At 43.6% G+C, this 26,074-nt stretch overlaps 1 protein-coding gene across 2 annotated transcripts; it reads right to left on the bottom strand.

Moving 5' to 3' along the window:
- Positions 1 to 2,731: 2,731 nt before the first annotated feature.
- On the bottom strand, positions 2,732 to 24,393 carry adamts12 (ADAM metallopeptidase with thrombospondin type 1 motif, 12). Of its 2 annotated transcripts, XM_031570518.1 has the most exons (24): positions 23,870 to 24,393; positions 23,130 to 23,488; positions 19,486 to 19,669; positions 18,584 to 18,801; positions 18,333 to 18,416; positions 18,084 to 18,208; positions 15,524 to 15,673; positions 15,088 to 15,231; positions 14,738 to 14,882; positions 14,452 to 14,544; positions 14,173 to 14,318; positions 13,667 to 13,836; positions 12,057 to 12,187; positions 11,435 to 11,555; positions 10,922 to 11,166; positions 10,660 to 10,801; positions 9,772 to 9,898; positions 9,203 to 9,413; positions 7,661 to 8,653; positions 6,735 to 6,887; positions 6,147 to 6,320; positions 5,696 to 5,842; positions 5,064 to 5,217; positions 2,732 to 4,434 (listed from the first exon to the last, which is right to left on the bottom strand). In XM_031570518.1, exons 1-24 carry the CDS (start codon positions 23,985 to 23,987, stop codon positions 4,319 to 4,321), a joined length of 4,650 nt encoding a protein of 1,549 aa, XP_031426378.1. In that variant the 5' UTR covers positions 23,988 to 24,393; the 3' UTR covers positions 2,732 to 4,318. The 2 variants fall into 2 exon arrangements, with proteins under 2 accessions (XP_031426378.1, XP_031426377.1); XM_031570517.2 differs by lacking the exon at positions 23,870 to 24,393 and having other exon boundaries at positions 23,130 to 23,686.
- Positions 24,394 to 26,074: the final 1,681 nt, after the last annotated feature.

Below are 26,074 nucleotides of genomic sequence, written 5' to 3'. Positions count from 1 at the left end.
AAAAATCACATTATGCCTAAATCATGCTTTGATGGATGACATCATTATGTTGCTAGAACAAAAATGGTTTGTTCTAAACATTTGTACGTGGTATTTTTCTCGTTTGAAATTAACTGCCGTGTAAGACCTGTTTCTGTGAAACAGAAAGAAACAAATGTTTGACAATAAGGCAACAAAAACCAGCTAAGCTGGACAAGTCCATGCAAAATTTTGCAAACCGAAAAAAAATTATATTGCACATATGCACATTAACACAACTGCAACAACCTATACTTGGGTATTACAAGTCTCAATATTCAACAAAACACTCATACACCCAATGTGAAAAGGAAAAGAACCATATTTGTATGCAAATGAATGACGTCATGTCACCAGCCTTAAGTTATATAAAATATACACCAGGACAGTTGATCTGTGGGGTGAACATATACTCATCCTCGCTGCAGGCCATCTGTCTGTCTATCTCGGAGCAGGAGCCTGCAAACCTGTTCTTTAATAAAGGTCTTAGGCTGGAATGAGGGTGCCAGTGCTCCAGCCTGAGTCAAGCAGATCTCATCCAGATGAGTATGTCCCCCTTATAACATTTTTTTATTACTCAATTACATCTCGCTGAAAAATATGGTTCATTTTGAATGGCATTTTCTTCTCTCTCTCTCGCTCTCTCTCTCAGAAGGACAAGCGCCAGTGCTGGAGGTGCATTTTTCACAAAGGTCACTTCAGTGTAAATCAGCTGGTGAGGTAGGAGTGCAAATAACCCGAATGGGAATACGTACTGCAGTAGCCAAGCCAGTTTCAATGCTGGTTTTAAACATACTTTCCTTTGTTTCCAGTCGGTAACATTCAATCCTCTCTTAAAGCTACTTGAAATGTTTAAATTGCTTCAGCTTAATGCCACATTGCAACAGCAATTCATTATGTTTTTTTCCCCAAACATGAATAATAACAATTGGGTGAGATTGTAATAGATGTGAAATATAGACAATTTTCAAATTTATATGATTGGTCATATGATTTTTGTTACTACTGTTGATTATCAAAACATTAGTTATCAAAGTTATCATTATCAAAGATTAGAAATTTGTGTGGTCAACTAGTCATGCAATTAGTATAATATGCATGCAGTCCGACATAATACAAAGCAATCCAACAAAATGCCTAAAATGAGTCAGCATTCTGTCAAGTGCCTCAGCTAAATGCTGAAGAGCACTTCATTGATTTTGGCGACGTCATTAGCTAATTAGGTTAAAAAAAAAAAGGCAGAAATCCATAGACATGAAAATAAGTATTGCTTAACACAAAAGGCACTTGCTGAGTGGGCTTCAATGTGATCACTGACTCCGGGTTCCTTTTTTGCCAGTCACCAAACGTAAATATTTGATGAGCCGCGCGTCATCAAATGGCATTGAGGGATCCTATTACAATGACGAGGTTCCTGTTCCTGGCCTCCTCTGGGCTATAGATGTTTAGTAATGTTATCTTCATCTATGAGTGACTGCTCACTTACATCACAGACAGATAAATGGATTGGTTTCGGAAAGGCAGGGGAATTTATTTACAGGTCAGACATGGTCTCATTTGGCATGAAATCCGATTTGATAGTGCCACTGGATAACTGGGAGATGGGCACAACATTTACCGAAGCCCATGATGGTACCTAGCGTGTGCTGGATTTGTTTTAGAACCCTTTCTGGATAGTAGGGGTCAAAATGTTATTTTTCATGGGTCAACTAGAAATTAAGTTGTTTGATTGTTTCTATGACACTTTTTCACTGAAAGTTTTTAACGCTCTATGTTTATAAATACACACATCTCCATGCGCTACACAAACCCGCTTATAAATAAACAAGCTGTTTGAAGAATGCATGTGGAAACTCTTACATAACAGCGTGGAAACTGTGGTTAGGTAATTCTTCATTCAACATGCTGTGTCACAATATGCTTTCAAGGTGCCACACTCCCAGATTCGAGGAAGTGTTTTCTTACTTATTACATTCCTAACGAGCTTAGTGATGTTGCTGGGTGACAGCTACTGTTTGCTGGGCCACCATCTACCAGCCCATCCATATCAGGTGAACAGGAACAGAAGGAACCACAATTTGGCCTAATTAAATTTGAGCCGTGTAAGCCGAGCCCAGGCCGTGTGGTGTGTCAGGGGACAAGGATGGAGAGGTGTCAGGAGGTCAGACATGCTAATGTAAATAACAATGAAGACGCAGCACAATGCCTCCATCTCAAGAGCTTTGAGTCTGGTGATAGTTATATATTAGTTCAAAGGTTATTATATATACAGTATATATATATATATATATGTAGATTTCTTAATTATGATAGGTAGAGGTTATAACATTTCAAGTGACCCTCACTTTCAGGCAGGGCATAACATGCATAATGCACGTTATATATTTCTGACTTCAGAATTAAGTGCAGCGCAAGTGTGGTGCAATGTTCTTATAGCAGGAAAACATGAGAAACATCAGAGGATGGCATCTAGTTTCACCAAAGACAATCAGCTAACGTGCTACATCAGTTGGGGACTTGACATGTCCATAATCTTATTTTTTTACCATGTAGAGAAACCTAATGTTAGGTTGACAATGCATTTCCTCCGTCCTGACCTCTGATGTTTTCTCCACCAAAGGAAGATGCCCCTGTAGCTAAACACAGCACAGGTTTCATTCAGTTTCATTCAGTCTGCATTCAGTCTCTGAGGCGAGGCAGATTTTTTTCCCCCACTGCATTTATTGATTCATCAACAGACATGACACACAGTATCAGCAGCACTTGATAAGCTGTGAAGCATAATTAGTTTATTTATTTATTTTTAATTATTATAATATTTTGGCCTCTACTCAAGGCCACAGAGTGATGACCTGCAACACTTCATGCAACTTCTCCTGGGTGTCTGTGGACCATGAACTGTGTGATACAGCAGCAGCACCACCACCAGAACCAGCACCGAGCTCAGAGAGAGAGAAACACGTGTCAGGAGACGCATCCTCCACAGAATCTCGTGTCCAGAATTAGAGGGAGATGGGGTCTGTATCCATCTGGTGAGTTTACAAACAGGCCTTTGAAGAGTCAAAGGAAGTGTAAAAGGCATTGCACTTAATTCAAATATTTGCATCAACTACGCTGATCCAAAACCCACAATGATATCATCTTTATAGTACCATAGTTCCAAAGCTCCTTAATAAGATAAAATAAGTTGAAATAAATGTACTTGACAAATGTTTAAATCCTGTAATCCTTAAATGAATAGTCATTAGACTACACCAGAATTCAGTGTCAAGGACTTGATTTGATAAAGGAAGAATCTACAATCAATCATTTCAGGTCTGACATGAGACACAAGGAAGTCATACAAACCCACAACTAAATATCAATACTTAAACTCCTAAGTAAAGGGGAATAATGAAGACTATCTATCTTTCTCCCATTCATAATTTCCTTATAATTATGTTTTCAAATAATAAAAGAAAATGCAATTTTAGTAGTAACAATAATAAAGGTATAACCCCTTAATATTTTCCACTGCTAAAATGCTTGCTTATAATGTCATCCTCAATACGACTTTAACATCTTTGGGGATGGGCAGTTTTTCAAGTCTGTTCTGAAAACAATAATCACTTACAATTGTCTGCTAAACTTGAGCATGAAAAGACATTGCAATCTTTTAAGAAAACATAAAGTGCGTTGGAGGGCTGGGAGGCGATGTTTACAAGTAGCAGCTCGATAACACAGGGATGCTTTTGACCCAAGATAGTCATTTTAAGGAGCCGGCAGATAGTGGTCAGGGGCAAAAGTAGACTTATTTAGTAAATTCCAATGATCAGGACGTACCGATGCTCTTAGAACTGTGCATTTTTATTACAAACCATAAAAACCATATAATGTTCAAAAGTGACTTATTTATTCTTCTCATTTGTCCTCAGCTCAGCGTGTTGTGCATGTATGAGGAAACGGACAAATGTGGAAGAAAAATGAGAAAAGACTATAGGAGTGCGGGCTGCAAAATGCAGCAGACAGTATAGATGCACCTGACGATGGTAAACTGAGTATGACCGCGTTTGGTAATTATACTGAAAAAGTGTTAAGGAATGTCAATAAGAGCTCCCAATGGACCAAAACACTAGCACCACACGCTGCCATTCAAGTAAAAAAAAAAGGCTGAGATGTTCCATGGACTGTGACGGCAAGTGTGTTTCAGTATACAGAGGAGCTGACCCGGCTCCTGGTGTGTCTCGTGACTCCTGGTCTGGATAGGTGTCCGTTTCGTTCGTGGCTGCTGGAGGGAGTGCCGGTGGTGCCGCGTGTCCAGTCAAGCCATACAGGTGACGCAGCACTGCTTCTGAACAGACCTGAGGGTACAGCGACCCAGAAGCTTCAGCTTCGCACAGAACCGGCTGGACATGCTGTTCTTCCTGCAAGGTGGACCTGTGGACAGACATCCAGTGGTCAATAAATGTGTCTTAGTCTGACTCTATAGCAAATAACACATTTAGACATTTTAAAATGTGCAAATCTATGTCCCAAATCACAATGTATCAATTTATTCATGGAATCTTTCAGTGTATCTATGTAAATTATTTAATATTGCGAACAAAGTGGTGGCCTGACGAAAATGTAAATTCCCTCTCTAACAGATCTTTGTGACGGCATTCTGTTGCTCCCTGAACCGGAACAGTTGAAACAGAAACAGGACGAAGAAAAACAGATCAAGGAAACCAAGGAATATTCTGGGTGTACTACAGTGGACTTTGTATATGTTAAATCACATCCATGCATACTGATGTATGTCACTTATCAATGCATACTGATGTATGTCACTTATCAATGCATACTGATGCATGTCACTTATCAATGCATACTGATGCATGTCACTTATCAATGCATACTGATGTATGTCACATCAATTTGCTGCCTATAACTTCACAGTGTCCACGTGCTGCTCCTCTTTTGAGAAGCCGCTCTCTAGAGAGTCAACTGAGGTCACCAGCGCACGGTGGTCATGCTTTGGGCTTGGTGAATGAGAAACAGCTCCCGACGCTCCCATCCCGACTCACCCGTCTTCGTTTTACATTCCTGAGGGTTGCATTCCTGGGAGCTGTCAGGCCGGCTGCTTCTCCCACACAGGCCGGCCCTCTCCTCCTCTCCTGATTCATCATTCACACATCTGATGCCGCGGCTGCGCACCCCGCCACCGCAGCTCTGTGAGCACTGATGCACACACACACACACACACACAACAACACACAAACATGTACAAACACACACACACACACACACAAGCAGGCAAATAAATAGCATTAAAACACAGCATGACTGGGTAAGATTCTAAGAATCCATAAATGTAGGCTATGCATCACTAAGTATGTCTGGTGTTGGCCACTGTGGCTACTCCTTGGTGTAGGCTGGCGAACATGCAGCATAACAGTATTCAACTGTGAATGGCACAACCCAGATTCCAACCCAGTCAGAGGGAGATCAAATAAATCGAGGAATTCCTCCTGCTGCGTATCCCAAGGGCTGACCTGCCGACAGCAGACCTCAACGCCACCCCTCACATCAGCATCAGGTATGCTGACCGTGACCATCACTGCTTAAATTCATTTCAGCGTCAATAACAATCATGACTATCCTGGACCAGTTTTGAGGAGTGCAGGGCTACGGTGTTTTAGTCAGGAGAGAGTCTCACCTCTGCCCAGGTCTCAGCGTCCCAGTGGGTGCACGGCTGCTGGTTGCAGGGCTCGGTGAAGTTTGGCCTCTGGGTGGTGTCGCAGCGGTGGAACGCCGGACAGTACACCAGACGCTCCCTCAGACCCCCACCGCAGCTCTTTGAGCACTGAGTGGAGAAAACATATACGGCATAATGTTATTTCAGCTGTATCATTTGAGTCACTTAGGGTTTGGGTTAGGTTTTGAGATAACTAACACATATCAATATGATACTGAAAATTGTGATATTGACATTGAAAATGAGTTTTCAGCATAATATAACTATTTGCTCTGAGTGGTATTTATTGATCAATCCCACACTAACAAATACATGTGTAATCAATTGCCAATTCATAGCCACCACTTCATCTTCTGGGACTGAGCCACACTATAAATCCTGAATAGGGAAACATGACATGCAGGTCCCTTACCTTCCCCCAGGGGGAGCTCTTCCACTGCAGGCAGGGCAGAGTGCTGCATGGCAGGCTGCTGGGTGGTTTGTGAGTCAGGGCCTGGCAGTGGAAGGGCCTGAGTGGGCGTTTGCTCTGCGTGTCGAGGCACTGCACGTCCCGATGGCGCATGGCCTCACTGCAGCCCACAGGGCACTGAAGAGGGACAAACAAACGCCACAAAGCTCTGACAGGGTTGGGGAAAAACTCTTGATGGCATCTAAGGAATCTGTCTCATTTTGCTAGTGAGGTAATGATATTGACTTTATGGTTTTTAAAGGAGAATTTTAAAAGAAAAAAAAAGCACAATTACCAAAAAGGACTTCTAAGAATCAATATCTGTTCCACAATTACCCCTTTCAAACATGTTCCTGGGTTAGCTATGCATTTCCAACCAAAAATGATATTCTTGTATTTTTTTTTATTTTTTGTATTTATTTTAGCACTTACTGCTCCCTGAGATCGTTTGTTAACAACCTCTATCTGAACTGAATGTGAACATGCACAGTACTAATGCTGCACTTCCATGTGCCATAGAAGTGCACCAGCAGCTTCAAGGAGGGCGCTCACCTTGCTCCAGTTGCCTGCCTTCCAGCCAGTGCAGGGCCGGAGGTTGCACCGACGTGCCGGCTCGGGCTTCTTGACGCTCGCGCAGTCGGCCTCCTGAGGGGAGCTGCACACCAGCGCCCTCCACTCGGCACCAAGCCCACACGTGGTGGAGCACTAGGGCAGGGCGGCAGCAAGCAAGTGGGTACATGTGCATGCAACTTACAAGGCAATAGGAGTCCAGTGCAGAATCTGGTCTGATACAGGACTGCGTTTCCCAGAAGCATTGGTGGGAAACCACCGTGGTAACCGTGGAGAGAGAGTGTTCGAAATGATAGTCTCTCTATCATTCGACTATGGTAGATATTCAAAAACACTTTTGGGAAACGCACCCCAGAACAGCTCAGTATATGGTTGTTCAGTCCACAAAAGAACACAACACTGCCATCTTGCAATGCAACATAACATTGCACAGTGAACACAATATGAAACAACACAGATGGAATTATGACTTCTTTCACTGCTGTGCAAACTTCCAGCTTTGTGTTTGGATCAATGACAAACTGAGGCATTTGTGACTTGATGTATCAGAATAGGAGGACACTGCTATTTTTAAGCGTTGACCATGCAACAGTGATGAGACAGGAGAAATCTTTCCTTTCACAACCTTTATCTAGGCCTCAATGGCATTTAGGCTCTGCCAAGCAGCCTACTTAGGGCTCTCGTAAATCTGGCCATTCATTCAGGACAAGAGGACAAAGGACACTGAAGTGCATAAAAATAGAAGTAAGTATGTGTGGATAAATAGTGTATAATAAATCACCTCCTACTACAGGAGCTGTCCACTGAGTGCCTGTCCTTAAAGGACAACTAGCAGACTGCTCAGTGCTACGGCCTCTCCTCAAACGACACCCATCATCTTTACATGCATGCAGAGCAGAGCCACCTACCTCACTCCAGTTCCCGACCACCCAGAAGACATCCATGCCGATGTGATCCCTGGCGTTGAGGTTGCCATAGGCACTGGTGGTGCTAACTGGACTTCCTGGTCTGTGTTTGAGCTTCTTGGCCTCGGGGCTCTTGCTGGTGGTCTTATGGGCCACTGAGGTCTTCTGGTATTTCAGCACCTTCACAGTGTGTGCCGGAGCCCCTGTGGTTCGGGGAATGTCCGCCGACTTCGACTTCGACTTCGACTGAGGTTTAGAGGTGGTTTTGGGCAGTGGCGTAATTCTCGGCTTTGGCGTCCACTGTCTAACAGGTTTGACGGAAGGGGTTGTGATTTTGGCTTTGGAGGTGGCGCGTGGGGTCCAGTACACCCCACGAGGTGTTGTGGAGCGAAGGGGCACTTTGGTTGTAAACAATGGCCTAATTGTATGTGACTGCGTGGTAGTCCTCAAGGGGGCCGTTGTCATGGAGGTGACCACGTCCACGACCCTCTCGTTCCTAGAATCGGAATCGTCCACAATGTAATCGTATCCCGGGGTGTAATTAGATCCAGTGTCTGGCTGAGGATCAGCGCTGCTTCCTTCCTCCTCCTCCTCCTCCTCCTCTTCCACTTCCTCCCTGGCTGCTCCAGAGCCTTTGGTCTTCCTGCCAGCATGCGCTACGTCTGGAGCCGCGCTGGCGTTCCCCACCACGATTAAGTCGTAATCATCTGTGTGCAGGATGTCAGAGGCGGTGGGGAGCTGCGGCGTGCTGGCTGCTGCGGTTGGTGTCAGCGGTGTGGTTGGGTCGGTCTTTGGTGCTACAGAGGTGGTGACGGCTGCCTGCGTCGGGCCTCGTTTGGGGGAGATCCGGTGGTACATGGACTTTTGGCCGGAGCAGCTGAGGAGGCCACACAGGGACTTGGAGCGAGGCTTGGTGGTGGCGTTGCAGCGGTCTTTAGGTTCAGCGATGCATGTGACCTCCCTGGAACGCACTCCTCCCCCACAGGTGACAGGACACTGAGGATATTTAAAATAAATTGTCTTATGCAGTAGAGATGGGAGAAAAAATTGTAGTAGTGTAGTCTAGTGTAGTGTAGTGTCGTGATATCTTCCGGCGAAATGTTGTATTGATACAGCGGCGCCATTATTTATCAATATTTGTTTATTTTATATTATGATTTAAACTTTGTTTTGGTACATACATCTGCTTTTACATTGTTTCTCAAGTCCGCGCCATAATGGCAGCAGAGACTCCCAGTATACAAGTTGTAATATATGGGAGAAATAAAGCACAATGTATCACAGAATCAAATTGCAAAACTTGCTGTATCGTAAAATGTGAAGAATTGCAATAATATTGTATCGTGGCATGAATATTATTAAATATAATAGTATGGTATCATTGCCTCTGTGGCAATTCCCACCCCTATTATGCAGGCATACACCTTTTATACCTAACACCTGAAGACACATAGTAGTTGGTTTTGTGCTGGGAAGCATGTACATTAAAACCCAATGACAAAACCACTGAGCTACATCGTTACACATTGAGCTACGTGAACTGACCTCATTCCAGTTGCCCACGGCCCAGTCTGAGGTGCAGGGCATGTCCCTGTTGCAGGGAACCACCGGCTTGGGCTTCAGCATGTGCCTGCAGTCCGCGTGGTGCAGCACGCGCTCCTCCCCCGTCACGGTGCGCACGCAGAGGACCGTCCGCTTCTTCACACCAGAGAGACCGCAGGTGGCCGTGCACGGCTGCCAACCCCCAACCCACCACCTGAGGGGTAGGCAACAGCAGGTGAGGACAGGGGAAATAGAACATCAGGTGAGCCTTACGTCTGGAGGCTAGGGGCGGCAGCAGATGAATGCTACTTCACAGGGGTTGATGCGAAATTCTGGGTGTGCCTAAGTTTTACTTTCTTAGTAGTGGGGTGTTGTTAGGTTAGGTTGTGTTAACTCTCTGTGGTTAGCCAAGTTAACCTGTCCTATACATATTGAGGTTGGTTGCTATTAGCATTTACGTAAAAGCAGTTCCTGAAAATCCTACTACAATGTAGACCTTCAGCTTGCTTTTGATTGGGCGTTGATTAAAAAATCAACTTTAAACGAGAACAAATGGAGTCACAAATAGAAACCTTGCAGGGCAGTCCATGATTTTACACTTTCGATAGCGGTCTTCAGGGCGGTTTTCTGGGTCGCACAAAACTTCATCCACCACACCGATATCCCGTTCGAAGCATCGTACAGGCTGAAGCTGTTCACCTGGAAATGTCAGGAAATTAAAGAGTTAATGTTCTCGAGCAACAGCCATAGCTAACAATACGCTTAAATAATCTCATAACTCTCCACCCTTATGAGTAGCACACTGGCCCATTGGTGTTGCTATGCTCTCTCCACAGACTAGGTGTTGTCCACTATCACAGCTGTCAGCGAATGGATGGGATGTTTCAAAAGCTGTTTCTTCCCTCCACAGCTAAGGTTCACTAATCTGTGGAGGGCCGTGCTTGCACAATAAAACATGTGAATCACTCTCTAATGGTACAGGGAGAATGATCCACTCCTGCCGACCCCCATTGCCTGCTTTCAGTGAGCAAACACATGACACAGTCAAGGAGGAATTTTCCCCATGATTCACAAGCTGTGTTTGTACCAGGAATCCACAAAGGCCAGAAAACCAATGTGAGCACAAGATACTGTGTGCTGACCATTGAGGTTTTTCAAACCGGACCCTTGAAGTCTGTGCTCAAATATTTATTTACACCGAGGACAGTTATCAAATGTCTTCATCCAAAGTGACTTACACCACAGCTAGGGTACACTGTTTTATCAGCATGTGAGCTGCCTGGGAATTTACCCCACGACCTTAGTGCACTTCAGTCTTGTAGTTGAGCTGCAGAAACATGCTCTGTATCTGGCTAAGCTGTGATGGAACAGCTGACTGTTGATAACAAAGCTTCTCTAGAGTGAGTGAGTGGAAATTACAGGTTTGACTGGGAGTCATAATCTGGGGTGCAGTAACCCACCTATTCCACAGGAGGTGCTGCAGTCAGTCCACGCTCCGTGCCTCCAGGTGTATTCCGGCTCCGGGACCTCATTCCCACTCTGTCGCTCCCTCTTTATGGTGTACTCGTAGTTGATCCCTGGATTTCTCTCTTGGAAGAGCAACTGAGCGCCAACATTTCCTTTTCAGAGCTCATCTCACAGAACTGAGTATTGACCATAAATTTATAATGGAAATAATGTTGGTATGGTCTATCTGGGATTGATCACCAGGGCAACACATACCTGGATCATGATTGGCTCAGTGGTGGGTCCTGGTGATGTCAGGTTCTCCAGGTTGCCTATCCTGTCATAGAAAAACTTGGCTTCGCCCGCTTTGTACTCTCCGTTCCACTGGATGATGAAATTCCCATTTAAGTAATAGTCCTCCGAGTTAGGCCTCTTCATGGCGAGGAAATTCCCGGCCTCCCCTCTCTCCTGGATGAAAATGTCCCTGGCGCCTTCGGGGATCACGACCATATCTACATAACCTGCAGGACAAACAAGATTCCAGTGATAGACTCCAGACACAAATACCCAAAGCATTACAACAACAGGTTTCATGTTCCTCACGTCCTGATAAAAAAAAATATCACACCATTATTATATACCACTCAATCTCATCGTACAAAGGTATGACAATGTTGCACTCCAGGTGCACTCACTGGCTCCACATGAACTCTGAAGACGGTGAAAAATAACTCCACCATGAGAGATATCTGTTACACACTGGCAAGGCCCCAAGAGCCTCATCCTTACCGTAGCCATCTGGCTGATCAAAGTTCTCATGGACTGTCTGGCAGGTGGAGCCATCCCCCAGACAAACCCCACAGCGATCCTCCTCTGCGTTGGAGTCGATGCCATAGTCACATCCAACGGCCTGCCAGGATCCAGATATAGCAGGGCGAATAACAGGGGCAGGAGGGAACAGGCAGAGCCACAGGGACCCATTAAACAGCAAGGAATTATGGAGGTTTTTTTACATATTAAAATAACTGTATCCTACTGTAAATGCAAGGTGGTGCATTGATTAGACAATAGTTCAGTACGGTTGGACATTTAGAAAGGAGGTAACTATCTTTCCTCTTTCTAAGGTATTGCATACCTTTTGTGTACCTACAAAATACAGACAGGAATCCATATTAGTGGAATGGGCAAACCTCAATGTCATACAAATATGTTAAAACTTGTTTAGGTGTGAGTCTACTTGGCTTTTCCTTATTTGACGAGACGAAGTCAACAACAAAGTCAGCTGCTCAACAATCACACATAGTGGCTAACAAATAAACTTGCCATGATTCACACGTGGATTCAATATTATCATACTTATATAATCTTTCGTATAATAGAACAGACACATAGACATGCACGGCCACACTACCTTGCACACACCATTGATACATATGCTTCTGCTGCTGTTCACGAAGCAGGAGGTCCCATCGCTCACGGCGTCCAGCATCTTCTCTGAGAAGCCTCCGTCCACTGGGTGGCAGTGCAGCTCACACGGGCTAGCTGTCACCAGAATGGCCGCAGAAGAGCGCGGTAAGTTGGAGACAGAGGAAGTGCTCTTACATCTTTGCAGACATGATCATCAAAACACCTTGAAAGAAATCAGTTTTACTCTGTATGAAATAGGATTTACAAATGAATTGGTGAATAGTCTGTTTCAAGAAAGGAGGTGATCTGGTTAGCGTTCAAATATGGTATGTTGTGGATTGGATTTCAATGCAAAGCAGGAAGAAAAAGAAGGCAACCATGAGAGACTAGATCAGGTAACTCTCAGACATTATGGAGCACAAAAGCCTGAGGTGGTGCAGGCTTGTCTTAACCTGCTGCAGAATGGTATGAAGACTCTGTCCTTGTTATTTCTGCTGCTTGTGTTTAAGCTTATAAATCCCTACAATCAGTGGTGTCTGTGTAGTAAGCTATCCATGTAACAATTAGCTTTTATTTCACAGCAAGGCAAACATCAACCTTAGATCTGGAAAGCTCAACAGAATTTTAACACGTGACTAAATCTATTCTGTTTAGCCACGTATGAACTACTGTGGTTGCATTTTAATAACATTCAACCCCTAACTAGTTGTAGAATAACATTTGGCCACAAACGATCTGTTAATCTTAACACACAGGCCACAATGACTGTATAGAAAGTACAACGATAACTGATTAGTGTTTTTTTTTCAGTGTGGTAAAATTGCTAAATTTATGTTCAGCTGTTGTCAGTCATGCTTCTAACACACCACAAGAACGGCTGAGATGGGCCAACAACTTTCCTATTTGACCGAGATTTTCCAGTCTTTGCTGAAACATGACAGCCACACAGAGACCGAGGGTTTGTTTAGTTGTTCATGGTTTCCTTGACGTCAACCTATGAGACCCTGTAAATGACTGAAGAACCACTGGCAATACAAGGAGCACATCCCCTGGAGCCAGTCAGCATAGCCTTGTGTGGCTTCGTCTTATGGGCATGATGACAGGGCATCTAAGCCTTACTCATGCTGTGCCTATTAGAGACTGGATCCTGCTCAAGGAGGACTCATTAATGTTCATACTCGCAATTTCATTAAAATGTGTTGAGAGCAGCATTCATCTTAAAGGCAAACTGAACACATGCATATCCCTATAGCAAATATTTATAGAAAATGGAGCATTAAAGAACCACATACAATAGGTTTTGCGTGGGTGACTGAGGCCTACTCAAATTTTGTATTTTGTGTAGGGCTGTACAACCTCACTACACAAACTATAATTGGTTGACTGGTAACAAGAAAGGAGATATAATGCTTTCCCCCTGTAGTATCTGGCAACAAACAGAGAGCAGTCTGTTTGCTGTGCATGAATGAATGAATGAATGAATTCATTCATTAATTAATGAACCTCAGTAGGATAACATTTGGTGGAGAAGTAATGGACAATATCAACTAACTATCCCTAACCAGTCGCCCAGAGGAGGATCTTAGTGTGATGATACAGAAGTGGTGTCAGTACTTGTGCTCATGACAGGGATCCACTCGTACAGCTCGTTCTGGTATGGAACTGTGTTGAACTCGCTGCACTGCATCTCACGGAAGCTCGGGTGTTTCTTGGCGCAGGGGTTGATGTTGCAGATCCTGTATCGCTTCCGCTCGCCCGTGCAGTACGTCCCCCCAAACTCGGGCCTAGAGAGGGGAAACAGACCGTCCGTTCAGTCGCGCCACGACAGCAGGAATTTGTTGATCTTGGTCCGCAGCGAGTTTGTTCTCTCGTGGCTGGGGCCGCGGGGTCGAGTCTGAAACATCTTGACCTTAAAGTACTGTTGGGTTTGAGAAGCTGCGCCAAAGACAACTCAGCCATACATAGAGAACTGCAAAACGGGCAGTGAAACGTTTCACCGCATATGACTAAAAATACTTTCATTGTTTTGTGCGTTCAAAAGTTTTACACTGACTGACCAAAATAGACTTTTGAGACAGTTCCAATCGGTTACTGTAACTGGAGAAAAATGAAGTGCTTACTTAGGCTGGTTGCACTCTCTCTCGGCAGACTGCACCCCCGCTCCACAGGTGCGTGTGCAGTGAGACCAGGTGCTCCACTGACCCCAGCCCCCATTCACTGTTTCTGGAAGTTTCCCCACCACCACGCACTCACCTGAAATGCACCACTACCCGCCATACACAAAGGAGAAGCTTTTACACACAATTTGACATGAATACTTCTTATTGAGTTAAAATTCCATAGAGGTTAATTAAATCATTGGAGGAAATCATGAGGTCAAAGAAAAAGGTCCTGTTTACCTTATCTGGGCCACATTTGGTACCATCTATTGGTGAGTCCAGTTTGGACCGACAAGTCCCGTTCACAGAACACCACAAAATCTGACACACATTCTGAAAGCGAGAGAAATCAAAACAGACTCGAAGCTGACACAAAGATTTTGAACAGCCACGTATTTTTCATTGAATATTGAACAGCATCTCAGAGTATCAGAATGCATGAGATTTCACAACCACCTAGCATATTAGAAACAGAACAGCGCACTGAGAGAAAAAAAATGCATGCTGCAAGGCGCATGGCACTTACATCCACTTCTTGGCAGAAGGTGGCGTTGGAGCCGTACTGCAGCTGGCACTGGTGGTGCGTGCTGTACTTTACCCCCGGGGTGGCCAGCGGTGTGGTCAGGTCCTTTTTGGATGGGCGGTCGTCCAGACAGAAGCCCCAGCCGCGGCTGCAACACGGTATCCAAGGTAACAAGAAGTCAGGTTATTAGCTAGTGGTGGCGGGAAAAGATCAACACCAGACTGTTTTCATGTCTTGGTAATATTCTTCAGATGTGTTGAGTCTGCTGAGTGTGACTCAAACCTGCAGTCTGGGATGGGGGGATAGCAAAAGGAAAAGGAAAACAAGAGAGGAGAACATTTTTTATCACTCACTCCAAGAAGCGAGTGATGTAGTCCTTGCTGCAGGGGGACCAGGTAAGGGGGGAACTGTCGTACATCAGCTGTCGAGACATGATGAAGGGGTGTCTCCCCGACAGCTCGCAGTCATTGCCCTGACCATCATGGTGGATTCCAAAACTGGAAGAGAACCATATAACAGACTCAGTTATGACTTATGTTCAGCATACTGGATCAATTCTATCACACACTAAAGAGTATATGGGTGAATCCCTTTACAGTGAGGTCAAACAGAACAAGTGTTGAAGTGTTGATTTGTGGCAAAACAAACACAGCTTTGACCTGAGTGAATCCTGGGGTTCAAGTTACACCTGCAAGGCACTTCCTTGCATGACAGATTTAAGATTTGTGTGGGTCCCTCCTTTTTTTCAAACACTGACTGATAAACACAAACACACACACACACACACACCTGTGTCCTATCTCGTGAGCAATGGTGAATGCCAAGGGGAGACCGGAGTCCTCGTTGATGTTGCAGCTGCGATGTGGCTGGCACATGCCAGAGAGGTGGGACAAGCCCAGAGTCTCACACGGCTGGTTGGCCCCTGCACATATGTCCTTCCTGTAAAACACACACACACACAAAGGGCAGGTACGTGTGAAAAAAGTTAAAAGGCGATCCCCGCAGGTGTTTATTGGGGGCTGGCGGTGCCAAAAAGTCAGTCTGTGTTCCAAGGAACTCTTGAGTTTCCACTACACTGAGTTTCCACTATTACGTTCCTGTGGCTCAGCTGGTACATCAGGTGCTAACAACACCATGTGTGTGTGTGTGTGTGTGTATTTGAGGGGTAAAGGGTGAGGTAGGTGCATTCCAGGGCACTCTGATTTTCCATTATTCTGTGTTATCCAGGACACTCTGATGTTCCATGATTCTGTGTTCTGTGTATTTTTTGAAGTAACACACCTACGTTGAGATGCAAAGCATTGGGTTTATAGTTAACATTACCACTGTTCTCATGTCAGTGTTTTAGCAAAGTACATGACTACATGGCAATGTACAGTCAGTAGAAATGATAATACTGTAATTACAGTTCAATTACATATCACTACACAATGGGACAGGGACAAAACACCATGCAGTGTTTCCCCTAGGTTTACAGCTTTGGGGGGGGGGGGCTGCGGCACGGTGCACGCGGCGCGGCGTGGCCACCGACACAAACGCTTAAAGGAATCATGGTGTTCATGTGTTTCTTTTAATGACAGCAGTCAATATAACAACTAAACATCGGAACATGTCTTTTTATGACAATTATCCACAAAGTGTGCAGCTTTTGTCGCTGCAGTGGTGTATCTTTCTGGGCTTCTGGAAGAACATTTTTTAAGATATTTGCGGCCTAAAATTCCTGATTTCGCAGGAGCTTTTCCAAAAAGTTGCGATGAAAGTTTTTATTTTTAGGTTTTTGTTGCAATGAAATTGGCGAAACAAGTGAAAGTTGCGATAAAAAGTTATGAATTGTCCTCTTTGTAATTATAATTGAGTTATTTGTTGAAAAATAATTGATTATTAAACAAACATTAATTCATCAAGAACAAAACGATTGAGAAATGGTCCTCTTAATAACCTCACCAATATGCCAAACAAAAGATTACCAGGACTACAAAAATGTAGCAAAATAGGCTTTACTTATCCACAACGAAGTGCACATGTTGGCATTACAAAAGGACCAGTACGACTGAATAAGATGTTATGAATGTCTCAGCCTTCATATGACGAAAAAAAAAAAAAAAACAGCCTGTGTCACTATGATCTGTCTCGTCATCTGACGTCCTGCCTGTGTTTCTGCCGTTCTCATTGCTTATCAATCTGTTTTGCTATCCTTGTTTATTTATTTTATCCGTATAGGTGTTGATGTTCAATTTCATATATTAATTTAAAGTCGTCCAATTTCAAGTCATCCATTCTTCAACACTAGCTGCTACCTTGTCTTCAAACAGAAAGTAACGTTAAATCTCCATGGCAACAGGTCTTGAGGGTTTGGCAAATAATCGGATTTATTGCTTCCTTCATTATTCACAGCAAAATAAATAATTTTCGTTACATTTCATAGATTTATTAGCAGACTCTATGTAAAAAGGGCCACGCACAACTCACGGAAAAAGATAAAAAATGGAAGCCAGATCTATTTCTGAATTTTCGGTGCGGACATTCTGTACGTACGTTCTGTTTCCACGTCTGTTGTAGCCATTCTCATTGGGCCTCATTGTCGACCCTACCGAGGAAAAGATCTCTGCCGGATTCATGTACGCCTGGATATTAGTTTTTTAAAGCTTAAAAGTGTCCGTAGCTGTGCACTGGTTCTTAAGCCCAATTCTGTCCGCTGGTGGGAGCGTGCTCACCTGTGTGTGCGCGCACGTGTCTGTGTGTTTGTGCGCATCGCGGCGGAACTCTGCCATGCGCGATACAGAGAGCAGAGAATTGTAAACGCGCGACCATGTAGAGACAGAAATTACATGCCGTCGTGTAAATAAGATAAATAACATAAGGCTATTTATTTTGTTTAATAAAAGAACAAGCTATAGACCTGTTCTATAGGAAAGGTAACCTTAAATTACTTCCGTTGTGATTTGGCGCTTTATAGAAAATAAAATTGAACAAAATTAACTTGACCTTCCAGGGGGGGCGGGGGGTGCCGTTGGGGGGGCGGGGCGCCCCCCTAATATAACGGTAGGGGAAACACTGCCATGGGTGCCTTAGTAACCTAAATGAAAAGGAACCCTCTCGCAGTCCACACAAATCTAGGTGTTCTCGGTCCTGATCCTGGTAGCCTCATGCACTTCTGTCTATCCTTGCTGCAAGCAAACCTGATTAAAATCAGAGTAATTAAAGTGTAGTTGGCTTGATAAATCAGGTTTTTTACAGCCAATCAAGAGTGACACTGATGAGTTTAGGCAGGTATGAGGAGCCGGGAGAGATGGGAGACGTGCCAAGTCTTAGGGCCCCAGCAGTAGGTCAGGTGACGTGTATGTGTAACCTTGTAATGAGAACAGCCACATCGTGATGAGCAGGGTGTGTGTCACTCTGGGGGTTTACATTCTTCTGCCAGGTACAGAAACTGTTAAGGGTTGTGTCGGCGTGGTGAACGATCTTCAACTGTTTCTTAATGAGAAAACATCAATGATAAGAAGAGTGCTTTAGTACATTTGTAAATGCAGAATGTGTTACCTGTGACACCTGGTAACAGTGAAACATAATAGGAGTAAAAATAAGAGCTTGTAGCTACCTCTTCGCCATGCAAAAGAATGAGGCGAACCAAGATGATGTGGACGGCGTTTCCGATACTGGCGTCATGAAAAATCCCAGCAACCTGAGTATTATGAGCACCACAACTCAGTATACAGGTGCCCGGCTGTGCTTTACTCTTTTAATCTTTTACTTAACCACTTTAGAGTATCAAAACACGAGGTGAACACAGCAGATCATCATTCGGCACAGCTTGCATCTACACAACAACTAGTACACAAATCCGCTCACCATGTTCATGATGGTGAAGATGTAGGACTCCACGTTGCCGCTGCCGTGGTAGTCCATGAGTTTGGAGTCGGCCACCACCAGGGTCTCCACCCATCTCTCCTTGCTGACGGAGCGGCGAGAGATCCCGCGAGGGACGGGCTCACCGGTCGACTGCTCCCGCTGCTCCTGTTCCCACGCGTCCCTCTCCTGCTCCACCCTGAGAGAGAAGTCAGCGCCATCTACCCCCGGATGATGCACGTATTTAAGTCATGACACTGTCAAACAGCGATGGGACAGTGGACAGCAAGCTAGGTCTGATTTAAGCCCCTTTTAAACGGAGCATTCTGTTAGCAGAGGCGTTACATTTAACTGAGTGTCTATAATGCTGCGTTCAAGACCACATGGAACTCGTGGTCTTGCACTAGAACACCACTTGAAGTTCTTGAAGTTCTTAAAAACTCTGAGAATTATTATCTTTGTAGCTACCTCTGCTGCCAGCTTAAAGGCAGAACAACGACCCACCATTCTGTGTTTGTACCTTTTATACAGAATGGCAAAGTGTAAAGACGCAACATTCCCACCTTGAACAGGCTGTATAAAAAGCCCTTTAGATTGCTCCTCTACATCTGACATCAAACCTAAACTAATAATACATTATGTATGCATAAACTGCTAGTCCATTAAAAAAACATTAGATTAAAAAGCTTTTTTCACTGACAATTTCACCAATAGGTTTGGAACATTTCTACACACAAACAGTACAAAGACAAAAGGGGTCCTGTACTGCCTTTACATAAACACACACATATCAGTAGACCAAGAAAGCTGTCTAGTCCAAGACACTGGCCTGAGGCCATCACAAACCATTCTCTTATCAGCCTGCCCTCTGACATGCAGCAACATGGCCATATGTGACCTCTCACCTTTGACCCCACAGGCACCCTGCCTCTCCTGTGGCTCCGTGACACTCCGCCGATGTCGGGGCGCCGTCCATGTCACTGGACTCCGGTAGACTACGTGGGCCTCCTTGGGATCCTCGCGGCTCACAGGGTGACCTTTCACTGGCTCAATCAAAAACAGCCCCTCTGGCAGGGAGAAAAACCCTCTCTAAGGGTGCAACACACACAAACATACACACACACACACACACACACACACACACACACACACATGAATACACACCATAAGTGAACATCCAGGTCATTAAAAACATTTGCAAGTAGTTTATGAATGAGTTTCTTTCAACCATAAGTATGCGATGCCCAGGTGGTATGCCTGTAAATGCACCACTATGGCACTCTGCTATAATTTTGAATGTGTTCTTTTTTTAAGCCAACGCAAGACACCTATGGTGAACGCGAGGCAGGTATTTTCCTCTCCCACCCAACGGCACATTCCCTCATCAAGTAGGCTCAGTAAGGCATCAGTCTTTTGTCTGCAGAGGTATGCCCTGCAAGTTGCTGCCAGTGCTGACATTTCCTTTAGCTCAGGAGGACTACTGAAGGGTGATTACTCAGTCATTCACACTCCGTAAAAATTGTGTCGAAACAAGCCCTGGCGATGTCGGAGGCCGCAGCACAAAAACAATGAGACTGGGGAAAAACGAGTCAGGGATTGGCTCTGGAGACATGGGCCCATCTCTCTGCGGTCCTGACTTGCACATGGACTGGAGGGTCAGGCAGACTTACGTATGGCCCCTTTTTCCCCACTCACAAAACAGAAGAATGACTACGGCAAGATGAGTGAATGCTATGAGAGCGAATGTGAAAGGCACCTTGGTGTAAACCGGCCATATAAATCCAGACAGAACATTGAGTTTTTACGTGAATAAACCATTTCTAACCTCATGGGTGGTTCACAAATGTTTCCGCTATTCGGCCTATGGTGGTGGAGTCCAAATTGGGAATATTTGTGATAATCTTGTTTAGGGACATAAAATGTCACACAGCTGTCTCCGGAAGCGCACAAACTGATGTTGACATCTGTGATACAAATCAGTCCCAGAAGATACAAAAACAGGTGCTGGGATGTGTCCTCAATCTATGTCATGCAGAGAAAACGTCTGCTGTATACAGTATTTCTCCCAAAGTAAGCACCATATAAGACTCAGTCCTCACTGCCTAAGAGGCAGGTTCCACAAACAGGCGAAAGCCAAACACAAATTCAAAGAGATGAAAGCTTGCCCCGAGTGTGCGGCGTCTCAATATCAAGGAAAGAAAAAACTAAGATGGAGAGATGGGTTTTGGCTCACTCATCCCATCAAAGACACAGAAAGACAAACACCAAAACAAAGACTGGCTTGAGACTGAGGCATGAGCCTCTTTTTTCAGAACTCTGAGCCTCGCATTTGAAAACGTTAACTAATCCCTGGTTCCCGTGCCAACTGAAACAGCACCAGTGCCTTGCACTTGAGTGGAATTCCCTCTCTTCCTCCTTGACTTAAATATCTCGCAGGAAGAAAGTATTACTATGAAGTGCCTCCATCTAGGGAGACTAAAATAACACAGGTTGAGCTGCTAAATACAGAAGCCATGTGGAAGTGCTTTATTTCTCCAGTGGGTCAAAAATGCTTCTGTGCAAAAAATCTAAGGCTTCAGGCTTGCAAAACTAAGATATAAGGTTCTAATAAGATATATATGGTTCTAATAAATTCCCTGTGATTGTGATTTGTGCAACCCGTACAAATTATGTAATTTTATTCCAAAGTTTGGCTTTCTTCTTTGTTGACAATTGGTTAAAAAACTACACACATACAACAAAGTACTCAACTTTCAGCCGTGAAAGATGTTTTTTCTTTCTCTTTTGCCAAAACTGACATCAGTTCAACTCTGTATCAGCAACTATGGCATACCAGAGGCAGACTGAAGTCTTCGGAAGCTCTTCTCTGTCCATGGATTTGCATAACAATGGAGATGTGTTTTAACTCAGTTCATTTGCAGAAAAAAGACAGATAAAACTGCACTGCTCAGCAAGGTCAGTAACAATACATACACTGTTACTAAATGCATTCCAAGGCCATGTGCTCCTGCTATTGCCTGCGTCCCAAGCCAAGTCTCACTCATTAGACTCTTTCACTCTTCACGGCCAACACACCAAACAAAGTAGCCAGAGCTATTATTCACAAAAACAACCCATCCACTTTCCTTTGGAGCAGCTCAACGTGTTTTAATTGCAGTTCTTTACATAGTAATGGCAAAATATACATTTCATCTGACTCCCCCAATGTTACTGACCTATCAGGCTGTGATCCTTCAAATGTTTGCAATCCAGCCAAGTCAAGTCCTCCCACGGAGGCCATGTTTTTAGAACGGCAGAGAAGCACTCTGACTGTACTTGTTTCATCATGGATGCCAGACATAACTGCAACAATGTTGCATGAAATGAGTCATTGAACTAAAGTAATCTGAATGCGATTCTCCACAAGCCGGGCTTTGAAAGTGTGTCAAACATTTCAAACCCATGAAAAGTCCTTACGGTGAATGCAACACCACATAAAACCTTTAGAATGTTTGCAGAAATGCAATGCATACTGCATTATGAACATGAGACATATCAATCCCTTTCTGAAAGCGGTTTTGAGTACTTTCTGCACGCCATGTATCAGAATATCCTGATCTTGCTGCTTGATCTCCGTTGACAACAGGGGCATTCATTTTTGCCTTTGAACACCATCTCAAAAGCCTGATGTCTAGGAAGCCCTGACCTACTTATTCCACTATGCAAACATTTCACCCTGTGCTTCAGAAAGCCATAGGAGACACGTGAGGAAGGGCATATGATGCAGTGCACAATGGATGTGTTATGACAGTTTCACAATCATTTCAAGAGCAGAGCCATCTTCAAATCTACTTCACAGAGGCAGGTATGAAGGTGGAACAAAACAAATGCAATTAATGTAAGACTTTGCAGGGAAGACCTTTTGCAGAGAAGGACTTTTGCATCACTGCATGGGACTTTGTGTCAATGAATATACAGAAAGCACAGCCCGCAGTATCTATGACTAATTCCTTTTTTCTTCTTTGCAAACATACCCAGGGGGCCAGTGAATGTCAAACTAATAGACAAGTTGGTGTCACTGCAAAAACTGTGTTTGCTCAGACAATCTATGGCCATCCTGGTTAACCCAGAACTTATACTCAAATAAGCCTTTTGTGTTCAAAGAGACCACAGAGACCAACCCCTATAATGACAAGCCTCAGATAGATGCTCATTTGGATAATTTCATAGATCAAACTACCAAAGGTTTCTAAAACACCTTGTTTGCTACAGAGTAATACACTATATACTTCAGATACCAAATATCACAACAAATACAAATATAAATATTCCTTAATATGGTCAACCTTTTAGGAAATAATAGGATTCAAAATGTGCAGATGTGCATCAAAACATCACACCAATACATGCCACTGGCTTTTCTTTGTTCACGAATCATTCATTTAGAAATTATCTCAAATGATTTTTGCCATTGAATTAATTTACTTACACATTTCTATCTGGTGGTCTGAAAGTGGCCAAATTTGCACTAACTAAGCTCAACATATCAACTACTATTTATGATACTTACCAGTCCTTCACAGGTGCTGATGGCAGCTTTTCCCACATGGTTGGAGTAGGTGACGGTACCAATTAGGTGACAGGCATTATCTTTGGATACAAACTGTTGTGTATGGTTCAGCTCACTGTGACGTCTCTCCAGTATGTAGTCATTTGCTACCAGGTGTTTGTTGGTAGTCAAGTTAAAGAAGAGATCCCTGCCCTTGTAATGAAGATTGTAATAAACCCGACCATGTGAAGATCCCAAGTCTCTCTTGTGACGTCCACTTGAGAAGTGATGAGACAGAGAGTAAGACATGTACTGTCCATTCCTGTCGACCTTTTCAGGATGAACAACTGAGAAGTCTGATTGAGCCTTGATGAAATGCTCTGTGGGTGAAAACCAATATTGAAAGGGTGAAGGCGGGTATATGCTGTACCAGATGCTAGGCTGCCAATTGACAGGGTCTCTCGTTAGAAAGGCTGCATTTGCTGCAGAGTTTGCTTTGGTCATAGGTATTGCAGCCAGAGAAAACGACAGGGTTCGTCCTCATATTAACATAACAATGGTTTGAACAGTACATGATCCAGATAGAAATGTGCGTTTTAATCCGACTTTAATCCAAGTAGTCTATTAATATGCCACTAGCTTTACTCGAATATATGTAGTTTAGATAAGTTTTCTGTCGTTCACCACAGTTCCATTCATGCATGCAGGAGCCTAAAGGCTGTCCCGTTCTCACTTGTTATGAGTATTCAAGTAATACTAACCTTGCTCTGTATCAGGAAAGTTGAGCTTGTCCGAAATAGAGCACTCGACGTGGACGGATGCCAAAAAGAAAACAAAATGTAACACAAAAAGTGCTTGACTCACCCGCGTGTGTTGCATATTTTAGTTCTAACCGAAATCAAACAAAAAGAAAATGTTGAGCGTCATTAAAAGATTCGTTTGTGTTAAAGCCGGTCTTATGACCACTTACATGAATGAAAAGTTTGCGGCATCTGTTACCAAAAGGGAAACATAGCCCACAGACAGGGAATTAAAGAATATCATGTAAACGGTGAGAAAGCGCCAAGCTAGCAAGGGGTGGAGTGTTCCACAGCCTAGTGTCTAGTTTCTTTGCAGGGACCGAAAGGGAGTTGAGGGAACTCTGCAGCGAAAGCTCAAGCTTACTCATAAAACCATGGCCGGACACAATTGTGTATGACAAGCGGTCCTATATGGTTTGATCATATATAAGGTTAGCATTTGCAAATGAACCCACTACTGCGACTCACGGTGCATGCATCTTGCCGTCTGTGTGGCTTCAATGATGAATTTAGGACGCAAGACTAAATTGGAGATACTGTCCAAATGAGGACAGTGGGTGTGATCAATGCAAATGAGGATCCAAATATGGGCAAAGGTTCGCTCAGGTTGGATGGTTACATGTTGAAAAATATAATGATGACTCAATTATTTTGTGTTAATTAGCCTACATGTGAGCCTAACTTGATTTACTTGAACTGACCTAATTTGAGCTCTCGTCTGTTTATTTAAATGTCTACAAATACACCTTCTGTACCACATTCAGTTGTAAACTTTATTGTAGTGCAGTAGAGGTATTTCATCCAAACAAATTATTGTTGTTTTCATTTATTAGGCTACCACAATCGATCTTTCTGTCCTTGTCCTCATAAGTATCTATAACTGATGCTTGGTGCTGCTGATATAACATTGTAGACAGCATACAATGAAGAACCTAATGAGTGAACTCCAAAATATATAGTGCAGTATAACTTTAAGGACATAGATATGATGTGGGGTTTTTTTTCCTCACAGGGGCCATAATAGACCAGATTTGGCAAAAGTCACTCTGAGTGGTCAGTTAGGATGCACATATGTTCCCAATAAACACAGACAGATCACACACACACACACACACACACACACACAGACAGACACACACACACACACACACGCACATATAAAAACGTGCACACATGCTCCCATTTGCACAAGTACACATCATGAAACTCCACACTGGGGGAAGAGCCCAGCAGCAGTACAGAGCTGAACTGTCAGTAAGGCTGACAGACTGCTGAGTTTCCCTGCCCTTAGAGCTGTTCTACAAACACTATAATGGGCCACCTATTGGGAAGCACTGCATTCCAGGGATGCTCACCTGTCTGAGTATTGGCTGGCTTCAGAATCATAATTTGCTATCTTTGACTGCATGCTAACATGCAGCCTGGTGGACTTGTAAGATATCTGGCAACTTTGAGAAGTTCAGCCTCCAACCGCTGTGATGTAATTCATAACAGCTCAAATAAAAAAAAAGGGTCAAACATTTGTGCAACTCTAGAAGTAAATCCTATTTATTTGGACTTAATGTTCTCACTGTTCTCACACTCTGGAACTATGAAAAGTTCTGTGTTATGGTGTTTGGAGTCATAGTGGTCTCAAATGGTAAAACTGCAGTAAAATATACAGACTGTTTGACAGATGGATTGGTGAGGTATTAAGTAATAAATATACAAGAAATATCTCAAGTCTTTAAAGGTTTAATAAAAACCAGTGCAAGTTGTTTTTTGAGTAAACTGTCCCTTTTTCATTTTAGTAATTATCTCGTGTTACAATTTTACATGACTCTACCCTCAGTTTCTGAGTTCCAAATTTGATCTCAGTTATTTTTAAACTAACGACTTACCTCCAACTTTCTGGCCTTAAATGTTAGACAAATTCTTCTAAAAAAACAGATTTTTTCCCCCCTCAAGATTCACCAGGATTCAACCTTTTGATATGTTTATAGAATGCACTGTGGACATATGGTGACCATATAGTAAAACTTTAATGAATCTAATGCCAAAATCTTGATATGAAACATCCCTGTTTTATTACCCCAGATTCTATCAGTTCCAGGAAAGTGTACCTAGATTGACCCAAGGTTTCATATACCAATGTAACGGATAATTTATGTTACAGATAAATCCAGC

Source organism: Clupea harengus, chromosome 7 (assembly GCF_900700415.2).
Source record: "Clupea harengus chromosome 7, Ch_v2.0.2, whole genome shotgun sequence".
NCBI lineage: Eukaryota > Metazoa > Chordata > Actinopteri > Clupeiformes > Clupeidae > Clupea > Clupea harengus.
The sequence above is the reverse complement of the archived record's forward strand: the minus strand, read 5'-3'. Positions and strand labels throughout refer to the sequence as shown.

Excerpts from the sequence above, each read along its gene's own strand:
- adamts12 (XM_031570517.2), bottom strand. The coding sequence starts at position 23,612 with ATGACCAAAGCAAACTCTGCAGCAAATGCAGCCTTTCTAACGAGAGAC. Across the intron at positions 11,167-11,434 it reads TGATCAGCCAGATGGCTACG|GTTATGTAGATATGGTCGTG; the intron begins GTAAGGATGAGG and ends TTTGTCCTGCAG. Across the intron at positions 5,843-6,146 it reads AGAGCTCCCCCTGGGGGAAG|TGCTCAAAGAGCTGCGGTGG; the intron begins GTAAGGGACCTG and ends TTCTCCACTCAG.